The 27,391-nt window shown below is 37.0% G+C and overlaps 1 protein-coding gene across 4 annotated transcripts; it reads right to left on the reverse strand.

The window, feature by feature from the left end:
- Positions 1 to 265: 265 nt before the first annotated feature.
- On the reverse strand, positions 266 to 26,824 carry OCIAD1 (OCIA domain containing 1). Of its 4 annotated transcripts, none has more exons than XM_044225821.1 (9): positions 26,620 to 26,824; positions 25,247 to 25,309; positions 24,306 to 24,386; positions 16,678 to 16,731; positions 10,695 to 10,742; positions 9,597 to 9,732; positions 7,533 to 7,708; positions 3,303 to 3,455; positions 266 to 791 (listed from the first exon to the last, which is right to left on the reverse strand). In XM_044225821.1, exons 2-9 carry the CDS (start codon positions 25,302 to 25,304, stop codon positions 754 to 756), a joined length of 744 nt encoding a protein of 247 aa, XP_044081756.1. In that variant the 5' UTR covers positions 25,305 to 25,309; positions 26,620 to 26,824; the 3' UTR covers positions 266 to 753. The 4 variants fall into 4 exon arrangements, with proteins under 4 accessions (XP_044081756.1, XP_044081757.1, XP_044081758.1 ...); XM_044225822.1 differs by lacking the exon at positions 26,620 to 26,824 and adding an exon at positions 26,407 to 26,425; XM_044225823.1 differs by lacking the exon at positions 3,303 to 3,455.
- Between the last annotated feature and the right edge of the window lie 567 nt (positions 26,825 to 27,391).

Below are 27,391 nucleotides of genomic sequence, written 5' to 3' on the forward strand. Positions count from 1 at the left end.
CTGAACCAAAAACAAACATCAGGTCGATAATGAAAAAAGTATACTAAATTTTTATTCTTGGGGAATCTGTCAATTTTTCAAATATGACCACTGCTTAAAGGTGCTGAGCTATTTACTGTGTTTATTTACACACATCACACTCATTGTACTATTAAATATTCAGAAACAGATGACTTCATGTCCTGTCCCTACCAACACTGCTTACTTCTAATTATACTTAAAAATAAAGAGATTACAAATAATAAAACCATGAAATCAACAAAGATGCATGTTCCTTTATGTTTTATTTACCATAAACATTAATAAGTGAATACAGCAAACACTGGAGAAAGGCTTTTTAATAATTTCTGGATGTAAAGCTTAACACTTAAAATTATGCTTGCTCCCCCCACCCACCCCAATTCAACATGCAGGTATGTATTTTCATATATGCTGATCTCAGAGCAGACAATCTCTTTACAGTTTCTTAAGAGATTATCCTTACCCTGTAACTTGAACAATTTCACAAACTGTATGTGATTCTAGTATAATACCATCATTCAAACAGTTCTTCAAGAATACAACCACACAACATTCACATTAAAATCTGTGTTTTTAAACATCATTTTAATAAGCCAAACCACAAGAACCCAGGTTCTAGTTTTAAATGTGTTTATGAAGACTGTTGCTGGGCTCAAGGCATGCAGATTTTCATGACCACCTAGATGAAGCTGGATATTGAAACGCCTTCAGTAGGTCCAATGATGCAATTTTTCACTCATCCCAAGTATCTCCATATTTGTTTACTTTGACTAGGAAAAAAGCACAAATAATCGATGATTCCAAATATTAACAAGTGAAAGATACTATTTCAAGGCTGCTACTATGATGCAAATTACGTTTCGGTCTCACTTTCAATAAATGCGCAAGAGAGAAAGGGGCTAGCTAGACTTTTGTGAACTGAAGGTTGGACATAAATAATGATGCACTCTACCAAGAACTTTACATCAATATTTGATCCTCATAATAACCATCCCCATTCGAAGGGGGAGAAAACAGATTAGTAACTTGCCCAAGGTACAAACCTAATAAAGCAAACAGAGCCAAAATCTGCACACAGGTCGACTTAGGTCCAAAGCGTGGACACCTTCACAACTTTACCAGACTAAGTGTGGTATATACTACAGCACATACAAAAAAATTACCACGAAATAAAAAATAATAACAAACACTTGAATTTTGTTTTCCACAAAAAACAGAGTAACAAATAATCACGTCTTCACGCTGTGGTTAATTCATTCGTCTCCCCCATGAACTGTAATACTATACAAGAAGGAAATGGTTTCCAATATTCCTGCATTTTACATGAAACTACATTTTGTAATAAGCTCCTTTGTCTTCTCTACTCTTTTGCTCTCAGCCTCCCTTCTACATAGCCTTCATCTGTGGACAACGCTTCAGAAGACTCGAGTATTCATAACCACGTAAAGCAGCCATTCTCAAAGTAGGGACGAGGGACCCCTCCCCCCAAGATTCTTTCAGGAAGTCTAAGACAAACTACTGCATTATTATACTCAGATTACATACCTTTTCCCTATTTTGCCCCTTCCTCTGGCCTTCATTCCCTCATGAGCACAAGGCAGGCTTCTAGAATTTATGATACATGGTGCTGTCATTGCCTGATGGCTAACTGATAATATGCTTGCCTTTTTGAAATTTCTGTCTTCATTTCTAATTTAGGTAAATGTCAACAAACATAATCTACACAAACTGAAGGTGAAAACTTTAAGTGATACTTTCTGACCAAGGGAAGCTACACTAACGTCAAATTTCCTGTCTAGATTCTAAAAAAGAACATTCTAAAAAATCACCCAAACTATTTTGTAACTGTTTTTTTCTTGAAATTATATAGAGCACATGCCAAAAAATCCATTTTCTTCTTACAAAGAAAATAATTATTGCACATTACTGTGTCATGTAACAGAGCTTCAGGTTGTTCAGTCAAAACCACAAATGTCAAAATCCAGCAAATCCCAAAGATCTACCTTATTTCCTTTGTAAACCTTTATTATTGAGGCCCGACCGAAACACTTCACATGCACTGATACATCAGTGCATCCGATACTGTGCAGACATACAACAGAAAAGATTACAAAAATGAGAGAAATGCTACCGCCTGCCCTCATGGAGCTTACAGTCTAAATCCTCAAATTCAGAAAAAAGTACCAGTAAGTCTTTACATATTACAAAATAATGGCCACTGAATGCAAAATGTTTATGCTGCAAGTTTTTTTCTAATGATAAACATTAACAGGTATTTTTTATTATAAATCTATTTGAAAGCTGGATTTTTTACAATAATATGACAGTGGTATTACCCATGATTATGAAAATAGAATTCTAAATGAAGCAACCACTAAACAAATAAAATTGGTCCTAAAAGAACAATCATAATAAAAAATACTCAAAATTTTAATGTATTTTTCCATTCTTTGTGGCATAGGGCTCTCAAGAAGGTATCAAGGATCTCTTCTTTCCTTCTTTTTTTTAAAGTAATAAATAGAAAACCTTAATGACACTCTAAAATTCTTCAAAAATGTCATAAAATTCTACACTGATATAGGTACAAACCCCTGTTCAAAATGTCATCTTCCATTAGGAGTAAACTTATTTCAGAAAATTTATTTTGGCTAATGTACAGCTGCTCCAGAAGGAATGAAAACAAACTATGATTTTTTTTTTTCAAACTATGATTTTTAAATTTATAATTAATTATAGAGCAAAAGTACTCCTGAAAAAAAGGTCAAACTCTTTCAGAAGTGCCCTAAAAGGTGGTTTATGATGCATATAACTTCTATTTCAATTTCACAAAACATGTAAGAAAATCAATTTCAGTATTCGATCATGATTCTCTCATTCTGCTTGAAGCGGCATTACAGCCTGTTATCAATCTCAGGCAACCAGATCTGGTTTTATGCATTCGATGCATCATTTAAAAAACACTTTATTAAGTCCCAAGGTTATTTCTGATAAGAGAAAATATTCATAAGGATTTAGAATTTCTACAGCATATTAAAACTAGTCTTACTGTCTTAATTCATACCACTATTTGGACTTTATTATTTTTTAACACAAAACAGTCTTTGGAACAACTTAGAAAAGGAAGACTAATAACTGTGACAGAACTATTCTTTTTTTAAAAAAAAGTTATTTTTGTTAATTGCGTGCGGAATTAAATCACGTATTAGTATAATTAATATTTTTAACTAATGCTGCAGTTCCCAATCCTAAAGAGTAAAGTGAGTCAGACTAAACTATCATACCTTCTTTTTTTGGCATTCTTTCCTGCATAGGCCTGACTGAGGGGTCAGTCTTATGTGTTAAAGTTACTTCATATGACTCTCTGTTCTTAGTCCTTAATTCCTCATATGTAATATTTTTTTTCTTAGGAATTTCTTCAGGGTTGGGATCAGGTCCTAAAACAACAAACAGTTAATAAATGGTGATAAAAGGATTTGAATAAACCCAAAGCAACTAAATTTTCTAAATGCTTCTTACCTACAATAAAAACAGAATAAAGTAAAATAGTCAAATTATTACCACCATTCCAAAGGTACTATATTTTCCGCAAGATAATTACAAAACAGAAACCTTCTTACACTTTTAAGCTTTTATTTCTAAAGTTTAAAATCCACATAAAAAAATAAAAAGTAACCATGGCCAGAAGAATGGATATCATAATATATACCAGTGCAATTTATTCTCACTAAAATACTACTGTTTTAAACTGGAAAATTATTTGCACTGTTTGTACAATTAAAAATTATACAAAAAATTTATCCTACTAGTGACAATTAAAATTTGACAATGCATATAATTTACTTAGTAATATTTTACATAGTTGAACATTCCTATAACCATAATCTATACATGAACAGCTATTTTTTAAAAAATGCTCTCTTTATATTTAAACAAAAACACTTGGAAATAGCTCGTGAAAAGTATAAAACATAGCCTTTGATCATGATATGCGTCATTTTTACTCAGGTCTAATGGAGCAATACTGTGGCAGAAAAAAGTGGCAATGATAATTTTGGCCAGGGAAACAGCATTTATTCTTTATCTCTCCCAAAGAAAGTCAAGGTGGCAACATATATGTATCATCAAAGAGTTAAATACTGATGTAAAAATAGGGGAGTGGTTACTCTTACTATTAGATGACAGGAGCAAATATTAAACATAGTTTACAAAATATATAACCAGCAAAAAAAATCATATAAACATTTTAAAAGAAATGAACTAATGCTAACATAACATTGAGTCAACAGCTAATTAACTTACAAAGTCTTACACACCACTCCAGAAGTAGTAATTTTCAAAAAGGTTCTCACATACAAATTGGACATATCATTTTATCAATATAATCATTATTAATTAAAATAATTTTTTAAAAAGCAGTTTCTTGTAAGTGGTATTTTGGAACTCTGTGGTAAGGTCCCAGTGAATAATCAGAATTTTCAAATCAACATAACTACACTTTCAATGTTTTCAAGCATAACCTTTTATTTTGCTACAAAGTATACTGCACTGATACAAAGCAAAAGGCTTTAAATATTAATCTGGATATTATACCATTCTTGAAAACTAAATTTTTGCTAAAAAAGAATGTAAAGAAAAATATTATAACCTTATACTGGGTTTAAAAAGGACCTGTATTTCACCATTAATGAGTAATTATTAAACTCCTTGCCCTTTACCATAAATGATATTTTTACGATTCTGAAGGAGACAGTGTGCACTAGATTACTACTTAGGAACTACAAGTTCTTATTCTCATGTTGCCAACAATCAGTGAATGTCCTTGGGCAAATCACTAAACTTCTTTGAATCTTGGTTTTCTCAGTTGTGAAATACAGACATTTGACTAGATGATCTATCTCTTAAGTTCCTTCCAGGTCTAAAACTTTTTCTCACTGAAAAGAAAATACTTGTTTGTTCCAAAATTCTGTGACAAATAATGGAAACATAAATCGGAAGATTAAGGAGAATTTTTTCCACTTACAAAGCCCAATGAAAATATTCTGCATTGTACAGGGAGCATGACTTACTACTTTGGGAAGGTTATGAAGAGCTGGAAGGAATAAAATACAAAACAGCGATGATTTGAATCTGACTGTAATAAACTATCTATGATAAGTCTAACAGCAACGAAAGAGTGCTTTCTACTTTGGAAGATTAGTAACTCTATCAACTCCTAGTAAAAGCAAGCAGAATCAAATAGGGCAAACAGGACTTTTAACAAAAGGGGAGAACGTCCTGGCAAGGGAAGACAGCAGCTGGGGCAAAGCAGAGGCGGCTACAACTGGCCCATGTGGAGAGTGGTCAGAGTGGCAAACTTGATTTAGAGAAGGGACTGAGAAAGCAGAGCAACGGATGGATAGATGGCTACTCTCAAGGACATAAAATATATTAAAATATGGGCCTTGCTGCAGTCTGTGGGCAGATACCAAAAGGTTTTTATGTCTGTCTGCTTTTATTTGGAAAAGGAATTGTACAACACAGTATGGAATTTTCTAGTGCAAGTGGAAGGAAAGATGGAAGTCATTACAAGGGAAGAAGTGATGCATGGCTAGAACATGAGTAGAATGGATTTGAACTTGAGAGACTAGGAAAATGAGAGCTGCAATGAGAAAGAACAGCTGCCTGTGAAGAAAAATCCTAACCATTCTCTCCTAACTTGCCACCTCCTTCTCTCCGACTAAGAGGTCTTTGTTTCCAAGCCCTGGAGGGGGTGAATCAAGACTCTTCAATACCTTTCATCCACTTAAGAATGTCTTTAATTACTTTAACTTCCATTCTCTCCTGTTTCTTCTTTTCCAAAATGTTAATACTTACTGTCCCCACCCCAACCTGCTCTTAAGCAACGCTGTCCAATACCATTTTCTGTAATGATGAAAATGTTCTGTAGCTACCCATTCCAACAGAGCAGCCACTAGCACACGTGGCTACTGAACAACTAAAATGCTACAAAGCAACTGAGGAATTGAATTTTCAATCTGATCTAATTTTAATTAAGTTAAATGGCCACATATATTTAGTGGCTACTTTATGTTCTAACCTACCTGGGAGCCCTTCTACAACTTCTGCAACATTACTTGACCTATACTCAACTTCTCCCTTCCCACCGTTTCCCCTCCCTCCCTTTAACCTACGCAGAGATCCAAATTTCTATCCCAAGCAGCAAAAGTGTTCCTTTAACCTTCTTTGTTCCTCATAGTTACTGGCTTACAGTATTTGCATTAAAGAAAACGTTTTCAAAGAATATTCTATCCATAATCCCTAATCTAAAACTTGGTAGTCAGAAGTGTTTCAGAATTCAGTTTCTCAGATTTTAGAAAGATATCATAGTATATAGCTTGTTAATGTGTCACTTAACCATACAGTCAAATGTTTGAAGCAGCAACGCATAACCCCAAATATTAATATTTTGTACAACAAAATGCAAGACACATCATATTAAGATAAAGATGATATGGTCAGGGTTTGAAATGACTTAAGTTAGATTTCATCACCAGTTTAATTATAAAAAAAGCTTTGTAGGGGTGGCTGACTGGCTCGGTCAGAAGAGCATGTGACACTTGATCTTGGGGTCATGAGGTCTAGCCACATATCAGGAAAATAAATAATAAAAAAAATTAAAAATAAAGTTTTGTGGTTTTCAAAGTTTTTTGGATTTTAGGATTTTTAGATAAGGAACTGCAAAACCTGTACTTCCTGATTCTTCACTTTTCACCGCAAATTAGATTGAAACAAAACAAAAGGAAGTGAACATCTGTTAAGAGCCTATGACTTGGCAGTCTCATTTCATCTCATTCCCGAAGTTCTTTAAGAGGGATTATAAGCTCCATTCCAGAGATCAAGAAACTGAAGGGATCACAAAGTTACTTGCCTAAAGTCCCACCAGCAAATTTCAATCATTCAAATCCAGGCCTTAATCCAAATTTGATGTTGTTTCACTTACATTCTGCGATCTTCAAAGCTAGCATTTACACAAACTTCACAAAGCATTTTCACATGGATTTTCTCACTTGACAAGAGTTCTGTAAGGCAGGTAATTATTGTTTTTCTCACATTACAGACAAAGAAGATGAAAGCCTTTAGGACCAGCCTAACAACTGTAACCTCTCCGAAGCCTCCCTGTGGCCCAATTTACCACTTCTTTGCAATAATCACTAAACTTTGTTAGTATTTTTGATTAGTGGGACATAGGGTAATTTTTCCTTATATTTCTATATCTTCTAACAGTCTGAGAGTTTCTCAAGAACAAGAACCAGGTCTTACTCATCTATACTTCTTTCATGCCTAGTTGAGTGCCTGATACCTACTGGATGTCAAAAAATGTTGAATGAATGAACAATCAGAAGAACAAACATGATGAGTTTAGGCTGATGGTAGAACATACAGGTGACATCCAGCAGAAAAGGTCATCAAATAAAGTTTATACATACGTTGGACCATATAATGTTGAAACTCATTTCAAGAGAAGTTTCTACCTTGGGCAACATGATCAGTAATACCAGTGGGAGTAGATTCATTCATAGAAGCACTGAATGGAATTGGCTCATAATGAGGAAGCATCTCTTTTTCTATGTTGTCTGCTGCTGGAGACGTCACAAAGGATGAATGACCACTCAAATTTGAGTCATATTTTGACTTCTGAGAATAGTGCCTGTAAATCATATTGTATAAGAAATGCAAATTATTGCCTATACCCTTAAAAAAAAAAAGTGTTTAAGTATGAAGCTACTTACCTTACTTTCTAAGAAATTATGTAATTTTTACACGGTTATCTATAATAGTAAAATGAAGTCTGTTTCTCTCTGCCACAAAAACCTTACAAGTAAGTTTTGACCCATTTATACAATATACAACTTAAAAACACCACTCTTAATACAGAAGAGAAATGTATATCCAATTTTCTAATTCCCAAGCTTCAGAGACCATTCTTAAAAAAAAATACTTGAGAGAGAAAGAATGTGCGTGAGCGGGTGGAAGGAGGGCCAGAGGGCGGAAGAAAATCTCAAGCAGACTCCCCACTAAGATGGGCTCTAAAGTAGGCCTCAATTTCATGACCCTAGATCATGACTTGAGCTGAAATCAAGAATCAGGTGCTTACCCAACTGTGTCACCCAGGCATCCCACTTTAGAGATCATTTTAATGTGTTTCAAGTCCTTGGAGGGGTGCCTAAGTGGCTCGCTCAGTTAACCACCTGACTCAGGTCACGATCTCAGTCAAGGTCATGGAATTGAGCCCCATGCTTGAGACTTTTTCTCCCTCCCTCTCCTTCTCCTCTGTACCTAGCCCCGCTCACTGGCACATGCTCGCTCTCTCTCCAAAATAATAAATAAATCTTAAAAAAAAAAAGTTCTTGGAAAGAAAAAAGTATTTAAATTTAGAAAATATATCCAGTTCCACATTAAGGGAAGTTACTTCCACAGCTAGCAGGCCATAAACACTATTTTGTTAAAGCAGATATGTAAGTAATACTAGCTTTCATAGGGTTTACCATTTATAACAATTTAGGTATTACATCTACTTAATTACATTATTACTTATCTACCTATCCAGATGGACAGATTCATTCATTTATACTTACGTAATTGAAACAAAACTTTGGAGAACATACTTAAAATAATTTCCCTAATTTAAACAGAAGGATTAAGAAGTTGAAAGTTTAAGGGAGTGCCTGAGTGGCTCAGTGGGTTAAAACCTCTGCCTTCGGCTCAGGTCATGATCCCAGGGTCCTGGGATTGAGCCCCGCCATCTGGCTCTCTGCTCAGCAGGGAGCCTGCTTCTCCCTCTCTCTCTGCCTGCCTCTCTGCCTACCTGTGATCTATCTCTCTCTGTGTCAAATAAATAAATAAATAATCTTTTAAAAAAAAGAAGTTGAAATTTAAGAAATGGGATGATAAAATCTGGGAAATCAAAAGAAAAGTCCAAAATTTAGTAAACAAAGGTATTTGCCAAATTAAAATCCTTTACTTCGTATAAGCACTCCTAAGAGGATGCAGCTCTATATTTAAAACAAAGACTGGGGGGGGTGCCTGGATGGCTCAGTCAGTTAAGCATCTGTCTTCAGTTCAGGTCATGATCCCAGAGTCCTGGGATCAAGCCCCATGTCGGGCTCCCTGTTCAGCTGGGAGCCTACTTCTACCTCTCCCCATACCCAGCCCATGCTCTCTCTCTCTCTCTCAAATAAATAAATAAAATCTTAAAAATGAATACATAAATAAAAATAAAACAAAGGTAGGGGTGCCTGGCTTGCTAAGCTGGATAGAACATGGTGGCTCTTGATCTTGGGATCCTGAGTTCAAGCCCCAAGTTGTGTGAAGAATTTATTCAAATAAGTAAATACAAATAAATAAAAATGAAACAAAGGTAGACATATTTTACTACCCTTTTTAAAACAAAATAGCTTTAGCTTGCTGCAAACAGCAAGTTCCCAATAGTCCTTCAGCTTACACAACTGTTTCATGCCCTGAATTATGGCAATAACCAGTTACAATTTTTTTAGCTAAAATTAAAAACCTTCAATAAAAATTAGAATTTGGCCTACCCAGATGGTGAAGATCGCCGTGCCTGTCCTGAGCGTAAAGCTTCTCCAAGAGGGGAATTCTCAAGATTTCTGAACTTCTCTTGGCAAGTCTTCACGTAAGAAAGCTTTCCAGCAAAGTATCCCATGATACAAGCAACTTATTTGTAAAATCAAACAAAAAAATGTAACTCAATGTGCCCATTTAAATAAAAATCTTTCCTAAAAAAACACTTTTTTAAGAAATGTGATCTTAAATAGGTCTTGACATGGGAAAATTGAGATCACATTAGATCAGATTCAGAGTACACAGAAAGATTCCGTAGACATAGATCACTTTCACAAAAGGAAATAATCCAAAATAAAACTGCTCCAAGAAATATAAATTCCACTTTACTCATTATTAATATAATCAGCAAAGATGTGATATAGGAATTAAGAGTTCTAGTCTACTCAGAGGGATTTCAGGCCATTTCTTTTCCTGTAAGATGGGAATCATACTATTTGTCCAGCTAATTTGGTAAGACTGTTTTTAAAACTAGGTGCGACAAATTCCTTAAAGTAATAAATTATGAAGTGTACCTAAATGTGACTACTGTTGCCTTATGTGTTTATTTACAATATGTAAGTGAGGCTAATCTGGAAAGATTCATAAAAAGTCTCAGGTGCTCTTTTTTAAAGCAATTTAGCTTCTTTCCTATAATCATACTAGAACATTAGATAAATTATGCTTATTTACATCTTAAAATGTAAAGAGATTTTTAGAAGTTAGACTTAATTTTAAAAGACAATTTATTTCCGTACAGCTCAACAAGTTTCTTTCCTCCAAAGAATTTATTTTAAAATACTATATAGTTTTACAAATTATTTAAAAGTAGCAATTTTATTACATTATAAAAGAAAAAAATTCTCTTTCAAATAACTTGTAATTCTTAATGCTAACAGTAAAATGCCCAAGTAGTTGACTAGTCCATTTAATGAAAAGCTTAAATAAGCCGGTCAAAACAAATATCAAAACAAATAACCAAATAACTGTTATGAGTTAGACAAAATAAAACATTTGGTAAAAACTAATTTTATTCAGGCAAGAAAGCTAAGAAAATGAGTGTTGCCCATACTTACATATAAGTTTAGGGATGGAACCATATTTGGGATGACTTGAAAGGATTCCTAAAGATAAAAGAGCAGATATTTCTGAGTTATATTAACTGTTACAGATAGACACATTTAGATAAGATAATTAAGATGTCTTATCTTTTATTAAAATAAAATAGGCATATGCCAAGTTTATGCTAAAAGTATGTAAGAAAATGACAGAAATTATGATTTAAAAATGCAAGAAAACTATTTTCTCTGAGCCATAATCTCATCTCTTCTAATGTGAGCAAGTAGTAAAAAGTTTAGCAATATACAGATGCATCTATTACTCAGCAGCCTTGGGCAACCCACAAAGATAAAAGGAAAAATCAGGGCAGACTATCTTTAAGTATTATTACCTGACTATATTAGCTCTTTCCATCACCTCAGAGAAGTTTAAAAGCTACAGCTATTTAAAAAAGAGAACCAGGGGCACCTGGGTGGCTGCCTTTTGGCTCAGGTCATGATCCCAGGGTCCTGGGATCGAGCCCCACATCGGGCTCTCTGCTCAGCAGGGAGCCTGCATCCCTCCCCCTCTCTGCCTGCCTGTCTGCCTACTTATGATCTCTGTCAAATAAATAAAATCTTTAAAAATAAATAAATAAATAAAAATAAAAAAGAGAACCAAGTAAATTCAACATCAACAGAAATATGAAGACAATCCAAAAGACTCTACAAGCTATTAGAACAGGTGAATTTATTAGCAGGCTCACTTGATACAAGGTCAATATATAAAAAAAAATACTATACTTCCTCTATATATGAGAAACAAACAAACCAAACCTTTTTCAAAGATAAAATTTATTATAGCACCCAAAGACATCAAAGATCCAGGAGCAATCTAATGAAAAATGTGAAGGATTTGTGCACTGGAAAGTATGAAACTCACTGAGAGAAATGAAAGCTAAGCAGTGAAATAATACATTCATGTCCATAAAGGGAAGACTATAAATACTGCCAGTATGACAACTGTCCATAAAGTCATCTATAAATTCAATCCAATCCCAATTAAAAATCAAAGTGTTCCTAAAAGTTGAAAAATTTATTCTGAAAATCATGTGGAAATACAAAGAGCTGAGAACCAAAGCAATACTGAAAAACAACAGAAGTGAAAAACTGACTACCAAATACCGAGATCTACAATAAAGCTACAGTAGCTACGACTGTTTTAAGTGCCAGAACAGTTAAACCCATCAAAAACCAGAAGAGTCAAGAAGCAGATCCATATACGGTCACTTATGACAAAGGCAACACTGCATGCAGTGAACAAAGACAGTTCTTTCAAAATATAGTGAGCAGTCACCTCCATACCTCTAAGGGGGAAAAATGTACCTTTACCCTACACCTCACACAATGTAAGTGTACCACGGAAATACTGCAGGTTCGGTTCAAGAGCACCACAATAAAGGGAGAATCACAATAAAATAAGTTCAATGCATTTTTCTGTTTCCCAGTGCATACAGAAGTTTATGCTGTCCTGTATTAAACATACAATAATACTGTCTAAAAAATGTATATGAATATTTTACTGCTAAGAAATTCTAACCATCATCTGAGCTGCTGTAATCACTGATCACCATTACAAATACATAAGGGGAACATCTACTGTGAGAATTGCCAAAATGTGACAGAGACACAAAATGAACAAATGCTGTTGAAAAAATGGCACCAATGAGACTTCTTCAATGCAGGGTCGCCGTAAACCTTAGATTTGTAAAAACCACAGTATCTGTGAAGCTCAATAAAACAAAGCACAATAAAACAAGATGTGCCTATATTCAAAAACAATTCCTGGGGCACCTGGGTGGCTCAGTTACCGTCTGCCTTCAGCTCGGGTCACAATCCCAGTGTTCTGGGATGGAGACCCATATTGGGCTCCCTGCTCAGTGCAGAGCCTACTTCTCCCTGTCCAGCTCCCCTGAGCTTGTGTTCCCTATCTCTCTCTGACATAAATAAATAAAATCTTAAGAAAACAAAAAAACAAAACGATTCCAAATGACTTGAAAATTTAAGTATGAAAGAAAAAATAAAGCTCACAGAAAAAAGCGTTAGAGATTCCTCATGTCTGTTATTAGGCAAAGGTCTTAGAGCGCATAAAGCCTTCATCATAAAAAACATGATAAATTATTTTATATAATAAGAACTACAGTTAATCAGGGGGAAAAATAATCACAAGACATACATCTTGACAAAAAATTCACTTCTAGAATATACAGAAAACCTCACAAAATCAACAGAAAAAGACAATCCAATGAAAAATGGACAACAGACCTGAACAGACACTTCACTAAAAAAGAACATATTCAGGTGAGCTATAAACAAAAGAAAAGGTCCCCAACTTCATTAGTCATTAGGAAGATACAACTTAAAACCATAATCAGTCTTAACTATTCACTCACCACAATGGCTAAAATTCAAAGGACACGAAAAGAGGAAGTGACGGCAATAATGTGACACAAACAGAACTCTACTAATAAACTGGTGTGAGAGTGTACATTGGTCCAAACAATTTAGAAAGTCCGGCAGTATCCACCACAGCTGAAAATATACCTCATCTATGACCCAACAAAACGACTACCAAAAGGTACCGTATTCATAGCAGAACCATTTGTAACAGTCAAAACTGGAAATTACCCAATTGCCAATGTACAACAGGATGGATACACTACTGTGGTGTATTTACACAGCAGAAAACTATACGGCAACCAGAATATATAATCTACAATTACATGCAACAATGTGGATGAATCTAGTATGTGTTAGAAAAACCAGCTCTCCAAATAAAAAGCTCTGATTTGGAATGTCGGTTGATTTCCATGGAGAAAATACTTGCACCATGACCAATTTCAAGCTATCAATGGTTTCAACACTGGCTTGCCAAGCTGTTGAAAATTTAATAATCAGCTTTCTGGAAGTGGTACAAGCCAGCTCTAGTATACCACTGGATGAATCTAATAACTCTGAAGGAAGATATACAGAGGAATACTTAATTGTAGGATTTCATGTGTATGAAATACAAAAACAGAACTAAGTTATGCTATTAGCTTCAGTTACACAACCGACATGAGAAAAAGATAGTAACGATACCTACCTTCATTCAAAACAACTGTTCCTTCATTCTGTCTCCAAATAGTTACAGACCATTTACAACACACAGACATTACCTACTAGAAAGTTGGAATATAACAGTAAACAAGATGTTCTCTCTTGCTCTCAGATTTTTTACAGTTTTGCCCTCTGATCAATGCCAGAGATAGCCTGTTTCCTAAGAGGAAGTAGCAAGAATAGAGGCAAATAGACTTGTTGACGGCTAATTCAATACTCTTGGCAACAGATGGCTGCATTCATTATGCTGGCGGGGCAGATGGAGGTAGACAGTTTATGGAGATATTTAAGAGCTGGACTAGAATGAACACTCATTGGGCAAGGCAAATAAGAGGCAGAGGTTAAGGATAACGCCTTAGTTTCCTAGATGAAGAGTCTACCATTCAGACATGGGGACAATAGAGAAACTGGTTTGGAGGCAAATGAACTCAGTTTGGGATGAAATAAGTCACTGTGAAGAGTCTGTAAGAAGGGCCATTCATGTGAAGATATGCACAATACGGTTCTGGAGCAGAGATGTACATGAAGGAGAATCACGGGGATTTAGAGCAACAGAGGGTCCTAAAGCCCACATTAGCACTCCGTAATAGTTTACACAGACTGAAGACTGAAAGACAAAGCAGAACTCTGAAAAACACAAGTGGAGGATGAAAATCCACATTAAAATATTAAGTACTAGCAGTTCTTGAATTTTTGTCTGTTGGTATTATCTGCCAAAAACGGTGTATAATACATATTAGACACTCAGAACACATGAAAACATGGAGGAGTTTCCAGTGGCAGAAGAAAAATCAGAATGTGCTTTCAAAGAAGTCAGGTGAAAAGAACCATTCCAGAGATTGGTTAAAGTCGTATAATCATCAGGAACAAAAACTGCCCATTGGTTTTAAGCAACAAGGAAGCTGTCCTCGTAAAATTCTGAAGTGTTGGTAAATGTCAGAACATATGCATAATCTTTTCACACAGATTGTAATGGGTTAAAAGAAGTAAAAATTGGGGGCGCCTAGGTGGCTCAGTTGTTAAGTGTCTGCCTTCGGCTTAGGTTATGATCGCAGGGTCCTGGGATCGAGCCCGAGCCCCACATCGGGCTCCCTGCTCGGCAGGAAGCCTGCTTCTCCGACTCTCGATCCCCCTGCTTGTGTTCCCTCTCTCACTATCTTTCTCTCTGTCAAATAAATCAATAAAATCTTAAAAAAAAAAAGAAGAAGAAAAAAGTGAAGTGCTCATTTGTGAAGTGTGACTTCAAATGCAAGACAGCTGGGAACAGTTGGAAAGGGATATGAGGGAAGATTTTTCTTTTTTATGTTCTCAAGTTACAACAGACCTGGGCATGTTTAAATGTTCTGGGGGGGAAAAAAAAAAAAAGAGAGAGACCAAGTAGTGATAGTGCAGCTAAGACTATGCTGAGTATGACCTAACACACTGTGGATGAAAGCACATACAAAATGCTAGGCATTCTGATTAAAGGCAAAATGTCTTGGTGGATTCTGAATTCCTTTTCTAAAAAGTCTTCCCAATTTCTTTCTTTTTTTTTTTTGAGACTGACTTAATTAGGACACTGCATCCAAAACAAATCCTCAATACAACTTATCAATACTTAATCCTAGAAAATAGTTATATGAATAGCACATCAATGTATTTTTTATACTTTTATTCCAAATTATCAAAACCCCAGAAGTAACAACTCTGACAAAGTTATTGTATTATATAATAAACATTAGTCCATATATTAGTTTATCATTTTCAGCAATTCTTTCCAAAAAATGGAGGGGCACCTGGGTGGCTCAGTTAGTAAGTGTCCAACTCTTGGTTTCCATTCAGGTCATGATCTCAAGGTCATGAGGTCAAAACCCACATGGAGCTCAATGCTGGGTGTGGAACCTGCTTAAGATTCTCTCTTCCCCTCTCCCTCTGTCCCTCCTCTCCACTCACAGCATGCACACTCTCTCTCTAAAATAAATAAATAAAATCTTTCAAAAATAAAATAAATAATTAAAAATGGATTATTGAATTCTACAGTAAAGGCTCCAGGCTCAGACCTTACAATTACAATCCTTTGGAAAAATGTCATTGATCATGGTATGACTTTTGCAAATGAAATCACAGAGGTATAAAGTACCATTGATGACAAGTCAAATCATCACCAAATGGTGACTAAAACTCCAGGAAGATTTTAGCTGTAAGAAAAATCTGCCTCCTCAGTTAGAAGTTCTAACATTTTCAGTGGGATTCACCCTATCCAAGAACAGCTCTATCACGATATATCTGCAACTTATAAAAGGAAATTTCTGCTTCAGTTGTGTGTGTAATTAGTTACGTAGGAGGAAGGCACTGTTACATTCACACCAATAGAATCAGGGACAGAAAGTGGCCCCAACCCCCTTTCTATAAGATAAAACTCTGGTTTTAAGGAGCTAGAAAGCCACTAATCTTTAAACCAGTGCATTAAGAATTATGTGGAGCTTGTTAGAACAGATTCCTAGGCCCTACCTCAGAGATTCTGATTAAGGAGTTTTGGAATGGGGCCCACGAACTTGCATTTCTAGTAAGATCCTAGGTAATAGTGATGGTGGCCTTCTTAGACCAGGTTTTTTCCTCTACCTCCCTGCAAACAGTCTGCAGGTTTTTAGTTACTTTCTTGCTCTTGAAGATTGTGAATGTTGCTACAGTGTCAGAGGACATCAAATTCTTAAGTCTATTTATGAGTCAGGGGTCCATGGAGACACAACTCTCTTGATGTTGGAGAAACATACCAATGATCATGTTTAATATGACATTATTATACTTTATCTAAAAATCAGGAAAACATTAAAAACATAATGATATCCAAAATGCCAAATAAATCTGAAGTTTAAATATTTACCTTTACTAATTAATCCTTGAGTAATCAACATACTTGTTGCAGCCAAAGGCACAGCTAAAGGAAGAAAAAGAGCTTGTCAACGTCAACAAAAGGAAAAGACTTTATCTGAGATCACTAGGATAAATATGTATCAGTACAACTATCTAGGAAGATCTTTACAAGAGATTTTTCCAGGGCACAAAAATCTGGCTCAGCTGGTTAAGCGTTTGCCTTCAGCTCAGGTCATGATCTCAGGGTCCTGGGATCAAGCCCCACATAGGGATCCCTGCTCAGTGGGAGTCTGCTTCTTTCTCTGTCCCTCCCCACTGCTCAGGCGTTTTCTCTCTCTCAAATAAATAAAATCTTTAAAAAAAAGATTTTTCCATTTTTAAAAGCTGTATTTTAGGGGCACCTGGGTGGCTCAGATGGTTAAGCATCTGCCTTTGGCTCAGGTCATGATCCCAGAGTTCTGGGGTTCCTGGGATAGAGCCCCATGTTGGGCTCCTGGCTCAGCAGGGAGTCTGTTTCTCCTTCTCCCTTGGCCTCAGCCTCTTCCCCTCCCCCTACTCATGCTCTCCCTGTCTCTCTGTATCTCTCGGTCTCAAATGAATAAATAAAATCTTTTAAAAAATAAAATAAAATAAGAGCTGTACTATATACAATCAGTAGAAATAATAAACTAAGAGCTGTATTATATACAATCCATAGAAATTTAAGAAAAAATTTAAATTTAAGAAAATATTATAAATATTAAACAATGTAACTCAAGAACCATCTAGATTTGGCTTTAAAAGGGCCATTCATTATTATCACCAATAAAGACAACATTTTAAATAGGGACCAAAAGTCATTTCTGAATTAGAGTAAGAGGGAATTAATAAGAAGCAAGAAGTAGTATTACAGTAAGAGCCACTACTGAGTAAGTACTAAATTCCACGGCTCGTGCTAAATGCCTTATATACGTTTTCTTATTTACTTTTAACATATCTCTAGAGTGATTTTTTTTTTAATTACTGCTCTTTTAAAGGTAAGAAAATTGAAACTCAGAGATGTTAACGTTAAGTAATTTGCTCAAGGCCATACAGCTACTTCAATGGCAGTTCCAGACTCTAACTGTCTGATAAAAATCGTTATCTCAAGCTTTTAAGTTCTGTAGTACACTGTATGAACCAAAACACAAGAAATATTTGTTGACAATTACACGGTGACAGGGGCAAGAATACACAAGAATACATTTTAAATACTAGAGTTTTTTCTTCTAAACCAGTGAATTCCTCAAAACTAAGTGAAAATATTACATAATGCAACACTGTGTCAACTACACTTAATTTTTAAAAATCTACATATGTACTCATATTAACCCAGACTGAAAAATCCAAAGCTCTCCATCATAATCTCCAAAAACTCATAATTAAATATCACTTTTTCCACCAGCACTGTCCAAAAGAATTTTCTGTGATGATGGCCATAGTCTGTATCCGTGTTTTCCAGTTAGGTAGTAGGCAGAAAAGATTTAAAATAGGAACCCTGAGACTGTTATCCTTAAAAAGACCTCCTTACAATGTCCTCGGCTGATATGTGGGAACGTGGCTAGTAAACAGTTCTCTACAAGTGGTAAAAAACTTGAACCAACAGTTCTCTACAAGTGATAAAAAAAAACCTGACCTAAGTGGCTCACTGTGCCTAAACTGCTTATATAAATATAGCTTATACTGAACACCTGCTTTCCTTCTGAGAATCTGGAATTTTGGTACTTGCTAGGCTGAGTTTATGGGACCAGCCCCCAGTAAAAACCCCGGGCACTGAATCTTTTTTACTGAGAGTCCTCGGTGGGTAACACTTACATTATCACAACTCACAGCTGGAGAAAATTACCACGTCCATTGGTATGTGATTCTACTAGCAGAGTCCTAAAAGTCTTGCCTGGTCTACCTGGTCTTCTTTGGACTTGAACCCACACTCCTTTCCTTTTGCTGATTTTGCTTCGTATCTTTTCTGCTATAAAGTATTTCAAATTTAACTAGCCACATGTGGCTGCTACACTGGAGAGCACAGTTTCAGACCAGGGGGGTGGGAAATGTTCTATAAAGACCCAGATGGTAAATATTATAGGTTTCACAGGCCACAGGTCTGTCTCATCTACTCAACTGCCAATTATAACCAAATGCATTGAGCAATAATAAACAAATGAACATATGGATCCAAAAATATAAATTTAATGTGATTTTCACATGTAACAAGATATTGTAACTCTTGATTTTTGTCAACCATCTAAAAATAAAAATGTAGAAACTATTCTTACCTCATGGCCATATAATAACAGATTTGGCCCTTAGGCTATAGTTTGCTCAACTTTGGTCTAGACCCCATGAGCACTCAAAAACTAAGGTAATTTAAGACCTCTGAACTATTAGAGATCTCATGATTGAAATCCATTAATTTTGGATTAGGGCATTAGCTCTGTCCAGACACAATCTGCAGAAACCCTAAGGTTTAAATTCTTGGTCTACTACTTACGAATGGATTTTACTTTTGCTAGAAAAATACTTTCTTTAAGGTTGGTTGGTTAAGATACTTAATGAATTATCGTTTAATGGTTTTTTGATGGACAGGTCTCTTTCCATTACAGCGTCTGTAAAATTTGTTATCACTTTCCCCCTTCAGCTTGACTCAAGGATGGCAACATGAAGCAGTGAAGAATCACACAAGGATAAAACGTACTGAGTCAGCCGGCCATCTCACTTTGTCCTTAGGCCAAGATGGTATATAATACAGAGACTAACAGTTTGGTTAAAATTCTAGTACTAGTTCTGCCATTTACTACTATGTCTTTATATAAATTTCTTAACTTCTTTTCGTGCTATAATGGATAATGGATTAGAACTAACATCTGGTCTCATGTATTTTGTCACCGTAAAAGAGAATGGTAAAACCAAAACAGACTTCAGAGATTATCCAATCTTTACCTTAACCCGAGTAAACTGATAATTGAAAAAAGTAAGTCATGTGCTCAGAAGCAACAAAGACAGGGGCACCTGGGTGGCTCTGCTGGCTAAGTGACTGCCTTCGACTGCTTTGGCTCATGACCCCAGGTACTGGCATGGAATCCCATGTCAGGCTCCCTGCTCAGCGGGGAGTCTGCTTCTTCCTCTCCCTCTTCCCACAACTTGTGCTCACTTTCTTTTGCTCTGCTCTCTCTCTCAAATAAATAAAATCTTTTAAAAAAGGAAAAAAGCCACACAGGTGGATAGTTTATGGTAGAGCTGGGTCTAAAACCCAGGTTTCCTGACCCCCAGATCCACAGCCTTTTCCACTGCAGTATGACTCCTATCTCAAAGTCTGTTTTAAAATGTTTCTTTATGCAAACCAATAATACTGCTGACCAGAAGCTTTTTTGCACTATGACCCCAGTCCTGACCATATCCAATATGAGGACCCTAAAATTCCTTAAATTCTTCTCCTCTTACAATAACAAAATGCTAATCTAAATTTGTAACTGTGTTCAACTGAAACATTTATTTTGTAAAATCACGGTAGCACAAATAGCCAAATACAGACAGTTTAACACTTACAAAATAAATTGAGTCAATCCTCATAATAATCCTATGAAATCAGTTATTATCCCCATATAGATAAGGAAACTGAGGCATACAGGCATCAGGTGCTTGTCCAAAATATGAAAGCTAAATGATGGATGGAGCTGGGATCTGGATCCAGACAGGCACCAAAGTCTACACTCCTCAATCAGTATACTATCTCATTAGGAAACCGACAGTACAGCGGCACCTGGCTTTCTCAGTCAGTGGAGTGTGCAACTCCTGATCTTGAGGTTGTGGGTTTGAGCCCCACGCTGGGTGTAGAAATTACTTAAAAATAAAATTTAAAAAAAAAAAAGAGAGAGAGAGCGAGAGAAGAAAAGAAAGAGAACCGGGCGCCTGGGTGGCTCAGTGGGTTAAGCCGCTGCCTTCGGCTCAGGTCATGATCTCAGAATCCTGGGATCGAGTCCCGCATCGGGCTCTCTGCTCAGCAGGGAGCCTGCTTCCCTCTCTCTCTCTCTCTGCCTGCATCTCTGCCTACTTGTGATCTCTCTCTGTCAAATAAATAAATAAAATCTTTAAAAAAAAAAAAAAAAAAAAAAAAAGAAAGAGAACCAATAGTACACATGTGTATTATCCACAAAATCTATAAATGATGCATAAAACCGGTATGAATTCATATACTTTTTCAATAATTCCCAAAGTTGAGAATTGTTATATGTAATACAATTTAAACTACCCTTTATGTAATAGATTCCTTCATTACCTCTGCATATGGGCACAGATATAACCAGTTTGTGGTTAGTGCATAAGACGACAACTTTAAGGGCCCTGGAAATAAGATCCCCTCATAGTTGTATTTTAAAATTAAGTAGATTAAAGTAGAAATAAACAAGTTACCATAAAGAGAATGAACCTAGATCAAACCTAATTTTAAACCAAGAGGACTATATTTAACAGATCTTAAAAAATGTGTAAAAATTACCCAAGGAAGTACTTTTTCTACTCATTCCTACTTCCACCACACCTTTTTTAAAAATCAATGGACATAAAATGATACTCTCCAAAGTAACATGGATTCCATAAATTCACTGATATAAAGTTAACATCACGTATTGCATATTTAACATATATAAACATGCATATCCTTATACGAAGACACAAATATTAATGTGTAAAATTTCCTAATACATGACTAATAGTTCTCCTGATAACCATATGTTGAACTGCCTATTGTCCATGGTTACAGCCAAGGTTCTGTGTTTTCCATGCTTGATGTTACTGCAACATGCAACACCTAGCCTATCTGCTTTAAAAAGTAACCATTACATGCTCATGTCCTAGTATAAGCTATTCAGTAATTTCCCCATAATCGATATGGTATGTAACTAACATGCTGAAATACAACTAACGAGGTATGCTTCCCAACTTGTGATTAATCTGGTTTGTTAAAACATTTTATTTTTAAGTAATCTCTACATACAATGTGAAGATCGAACTCACAACCCCAAGATCAAGAGTCACATGCTCTACCGGATGAACCAGCCAGGCCCCCACGATTCATTTGTTTGATACACAGAATTACTGAGGCTCCCACTGTTCATATACTTCACGTCCTACTTTTAATAGTCAGGCATACACGAGTACTCTACCTACTGATTGCTGCTCTTCCACACTTCTAGCATAATGCTGTTACAGCTATTTAGAATGTTAAACCTTACAGCAAGGAGCTTAAATTTATCAGCCAGCAATTAATCCGGACACCACAGTACCTACGTGGCCATGAGCCCAACATTACAATGATCCCAAATCCCTATCCACCAGACTTGTCTTCTTAATTGTGTCAAAAGTAGACTTGAAAATAGACCATTGTATCTATCTACTCTAGGCAACCCACAAAGATAAAATATCTGTTGCCAGAGTACAACTGACTTCCCTGAGAAATTACTGCCTATGGGCCATGAAAACGTTTTACAGGTCCCTGATCCATGACGACTGTGGATCTAAAAGAATTGTTCTCACCCGCAGATGTGATCATCATCTAATTCTTACTCGGGTTCTTTCTAGCTTGAAAGCTCTGTAAGTCTCTGAATATCTGAACTGAAGATAAAATGCACAAGCTTATATGAAACTCCTATTTTCTTTTCAGTCTCTGTTGATTATTTTACCACCACCTGCTGCCTTACACAGGCGTGCCACCCAAACTTCTGCCTACCATTCCTACATATTAACCACATGAGAGATATTGTGCTTTTATTCCTACACTTAATTATTAATTAATCATTAAATACTTTATAAATAATTTAATGATTACTAATTATTTATTAATTATTCCTACACCTAACTCCTTGAATTCACCAATACAACTTTACCTCCAACCCTAATTTCTCACACACACCTTTGCTCTCTAGGTGCTTACAGATCTTCTACAATCAAATGCTGCACCAGGAAAGACTGTCCAAACGAGTTTCCACCTTCAAACAGTAACTCCTACGGATTAAATATCTTTTAATCTGTAATGTCACTGTTAGTCTCCCAAGATGGGTATCTTGAAGTTAATACCGTTATAGTCAGTTTATTTTAAAATCCTGTTATCTATCCTTTAAAAGAGATGCCATCCCATCTTCTGTAGTCCAAATGACACTACACTCAATGACACCTCAATGACTGCATGCCTGAGGTACTGCCAAAAGCTCGTAGGACTTCACAAAGTGCTACCTCTTATCCTTCTAAGCCATCCTGCACACTGCTACCTCATCTCCCTTTTAAAACTCTGCAAACCAATCCCTTGGGCACAGAACCGAAAATATGTAATGAATCAAATCTTCAACTTTTTGGTATTGCGTTCATTTTCCACCCCCAACAAAAGACCCCATTCCAATCAATTCAGCCTCAAGGCTCCAGTTCAGATGAAGTTACCATAGATCCCGCCTTTGCTCACTTTTCCTTTATCTAAATGTTCTTCTACCCCCATTCTACTTTGTTTTATTCAAGTCCTATTAGTTGTTGAGTCTCATTTGTTTGAGAAGGACTTTTTTAGTTAAATCAACTCCAATTAATTTATCCCTTTTAAAAATTCCTACTGCCATTATGTATTTAATCTTTCTCCATGAGTTTCATGTGTTAGCTTTGTCTCAATTACAACAAAAAAACTACTTCAGGACAAAGACTAGGTCTCATAAAACTTATCTACCAAGCACTGAAACCATAAACAACAGGCCAACTGATAAAAATGTAAATCACTCTTTAATTATAGAAGTCGCCCCTTCCCTTTCTAAAATTCCACTGTTTTTTTAAGAATCACTTTATCTGAGGGGCACCTGGGTGGCTCAGTTGGTTAAGCATCTGCTTCAGCTCAGGTCATGATCCCAGAGTCCTGGGATCAAGCCCCACAGCACCCTGCCTCAGGTTCCCTGCTCTGGAGGCAATCTGCTTTTCCCTTTCCCTCTCCCCCTGCTCGTTCACACGTTCTCTCTCTCTCTCAAAAATAAATAAAATCTTAAAAATATATACATAATATGAAAGGACTGCAGTGATCAAATGAAGCAACTTCAGGACTCTGTTCAAAAATAAGATTCTATTTTATGCTGCTTTCAACATTGTCTGTATTTAAAAAATACAGTCTTCATGTATGAAGTCTCTAGTTGTAAATAAGGACCCAGGAGCATAACAGTATTTCACAATATAAAGAGGACACTAACTAGGTTTTATAAAAGTCAGAAATCTAAGAGTTAAAATCACACACTTCTGTCTCAGACAGACTTGGCTTTAAGTCCAGACATTCCGACTCATAAGCTCATTTAACATCTCTGAATTTCAACTGCTTCATTTGTAAGGTGAGAGGAGTAGTTATCAATCTAATTGGGTGGTTTTTATATAATCCACGTCCACTCAGTAAATGCTAGCTGTTACTGTTACCAACAAAATTAACTCATGGTCTTGAATAAAGTTCTACAAATTATTACTTTAAATATGTACAATTTGTTTCCCTTAATCAATCTTTTTTTAGCAGTAACCATACTACACCAAAAGTGTGCCAATTTTTTCCATACGAAGTAACAGTAATTTTGGATACTAAAGGTAAAATTTTGTTGATTAGAAAACGTAACTTACATCTGAACCAGAAGCTTTCATCATTGCACTCTGCGAAGACTCTTCTTTCTTCCTCTGTTGGAATGTAATCAGCCCCTATGTCTTTTTACCAAGGAAAATTGGCAAACATTAAAATGCCCATGGAAAAGCTAAGCCTAAAAATTTAGTTCAATCTAAACATTAACAAAACACATCCAATTTTTTTAAATGAATGAAACAAATGCCTCATAAACTTTTTTTTAAAATTTAAATTCAACTTCTTTAGTTTCAGGGGTAGAATTTTGTGATTCATCAGCTGCATGTAATACCCAGTGCTCATTCCATTAAGTGTCCTCCTTAATGTCCATCACCCACATACCCCATCTCTCCACCCACCTCCCCTCCAGCAACCCTCAGATTGTTCCCTACAGTTAAGAGTCTCTAAACAACGGGCTTATAAACTTATAAATCATTCTTTAATTATTTAAGTCGCCCCTTCCCTTTCTAAAATTCCACTGTTTTTTTAAGAATCACTTTATCTGAGGGGCACCTGGGTGGTTTGCAGTGCAAAACGAAAATTTGGAACCATTTACTCAAATTATTAAGAATTTCAAGATGGGGGTGCCTGCGTGGCAAAGCCAATTAAGTGTCCTGACTCTTGGTTTTGGCTCAGGTCATGAAGTCAGGATCCTGGGATCTAGCCCCATGTCAAGCTCCACACTCAGCAGGAAGTCAGCTTTTTCCCTCCCACCATGCGCACCTGCATGTGTGCTCTCTCTCTCTAAAATAAATAAATAAATCTTTAAAAAAAAAAAAAAAAAAAAAAGAATTCCAAGATGGCAACAGATCATTAAACAGAGTGAATCCCTGTCTGATTGCACAGGTCACGCACCCCCTAAACCAGGCCAGTTGCTGCTACTCAAGGCAGTGAGTTTTTATACATAGAAAGTGCTTCTAATTATAAATATTTAATTGATAGTTACGGGGAATTGGTCTTGGAACTTCTGCATTCGGCTCTTGAAAATCAGCCCTCCCATTCATTTTTCCTGCATCAAAAACATTTCAGTATTAGAAATCATTCAACAGACCAAACTCAATTAAGATATAGCATAGTAAAATCACTAGTCTACAGGCCAAACAAGCAACAAATATTTACTAGACACTACTACATCTAAAGTACCTGACATAATAAAAAGTGACCTAAATAAAAATGTAACAGACCTATTAACTTACTTATCTGATTACCCATCTTAGGTCCCTTAACTGAAAAAGAATAGGTCCTTTGTAATTATCAACAGATTATGTCAAATTAAGATATAAAATGGTACCAAAGAAATACACATCTCTCTCCTCCTGAAGCTTGGTTGTGTCACACTACCTATGTTGTTGTCCTTTCACAAATACATGCACAAGGATTACGATGATTTCCCAAATTAGGAGAAGAAACACCTCAAAATTCATTTCTGGGCGTCCATCTTTTTTTAAAAAATGAAATAATCATCAGGAAACCCACCACCTCTTCCACAAAGCACTACTCCACAAAAACTGAATAACAAAGACGTCATATCCTTCTCCCTGTCGTTAAAGCTAACAGCAAATTCTGCATCCTCCAAACTTTCCTTGCTCCCTAGAGACTCAGAATGTATGATTTCAAAATGCAAAATTTCAAGAACATACGTTATTTACTTATTTTTTTTAACCCCGTATCTCAGGACTTAAGAGACCAACAGATTGGATAACTGCGTATTTTACAGAATGTTCACACAGGACCATGATTATTCCCATCTTAAAAGCCATTTACACAAAAACGTGAAATGGCATACACGGTGGGAATAGCAACTGAGGCTATTTCACTCAATAAAGCATCACTGAGGGCCCACTATATGCCAATCCCTTGTACAGGAAAAAGAAATAGAAAGGGTAAAATGAACTCATGGACGGATGGAGCTTGCTAAACAGACTACCTATGAAACGTTATTTTCCGCAACAGCATCCTACTTAGAAACCCTAGCGACAGGGCTGACAAGGCCCCTTCAACAACACAATTTTAACCTCTTAATGCTACGAAAAAAGGCTGAACCGAACCCTCGTCGGCCTAAGGCCGAATCCCGCACTGCACAGTCACAACCCCCGCGTCTCCCACCTGCAACACCCCGGGACACACATCAGTCACCACGAAATCACCCCCTCGCCTCCCCCAGTCACCCGCACTCAGGAGCCCGAGAGCCAGCGGGCGACCTGCCCACTCTCGCAGGCGGGAAAATGGCGGAAGGGGCAGGGTAGCGGCTGGCCGCTCGGAGGTGGTGAGTGGGCAGGTCAGGGGCGGAATGGAAGCTCTTTGCGTCACCTCACCCACCTCCGGACCACAGCGGCGATCGCGCGGCGAGCCGGGGCGATCGGGGGCAGAAGGCCTCGAGGGGACCCGAGAGGGCTCAAGGAGGAAGAAGAGCCCGCGGAAACCCTCGGGCGCGCGGCACCGCAGCAGAGTTGGGGGTGGGGAGCAGCCAGCCACTCTGCCTCCAAGAAGTCACCCAAATACGGGCTCAACGTGACCGCGACCCGGAAGCAATGGCGACCTACGGACGGAAATGACGTTAAGACTCCCTGCGGAGCCCAAAGGCTCTCAGTCTCGGACTGGAAGGCAGCCCCTGCGTCTGTCGGCCCCGCCCTCCTCTGCCCGCCCCACCTCCCTTCTCCCCCGGGCCGCGGCGCTCGCGAGCTGCACTGCGGCTGCGCGCGCCTCTCTGCGGGTCCGGACCCCGCCCCGCCCCCTAGTTGAGGTCCAGGGGTGGCTTGGTTTCAGGCACTAGTGTCGTACCTTTGTGGCCTTCCAGTGACAGGTTGACAGGAAAGTTCAGGAACCCCTTTTTAAACCCGTTATTAAGAGTAGCCGGTTTTCCTTGATTTCTTTGGTTTGGGGCTTTACACGATCTGTTTCATTCTTGGAGCCTCTAAGTTTAAGTAATGGAAAGTGATTATTAAGCCTGCGAACTTGGCTGTGTCATGGTGTCTTGAGTCCAGCTGCGGACTAGTTCTAGAACCTCAGGCATGGCACGTTCTCTCTCTGAGCCTCAGGTTTTTCTCATCCGAAAAAATGGAAATTACACTTGCCTCATAGGGTTATTAGG

This window comes from Neovison vison, chromosome 11, assembly GCF_020171115.1.
Source record: "Neovison vison isolate M4711 chromosome 11, ASM_NN_V1, whole genome shotgun sequence".
NCBI lineage: Eukaryota > Metazoa > Chordata > Mammalia > Carnivora > Mustelidae > Neogale > Neogale vison.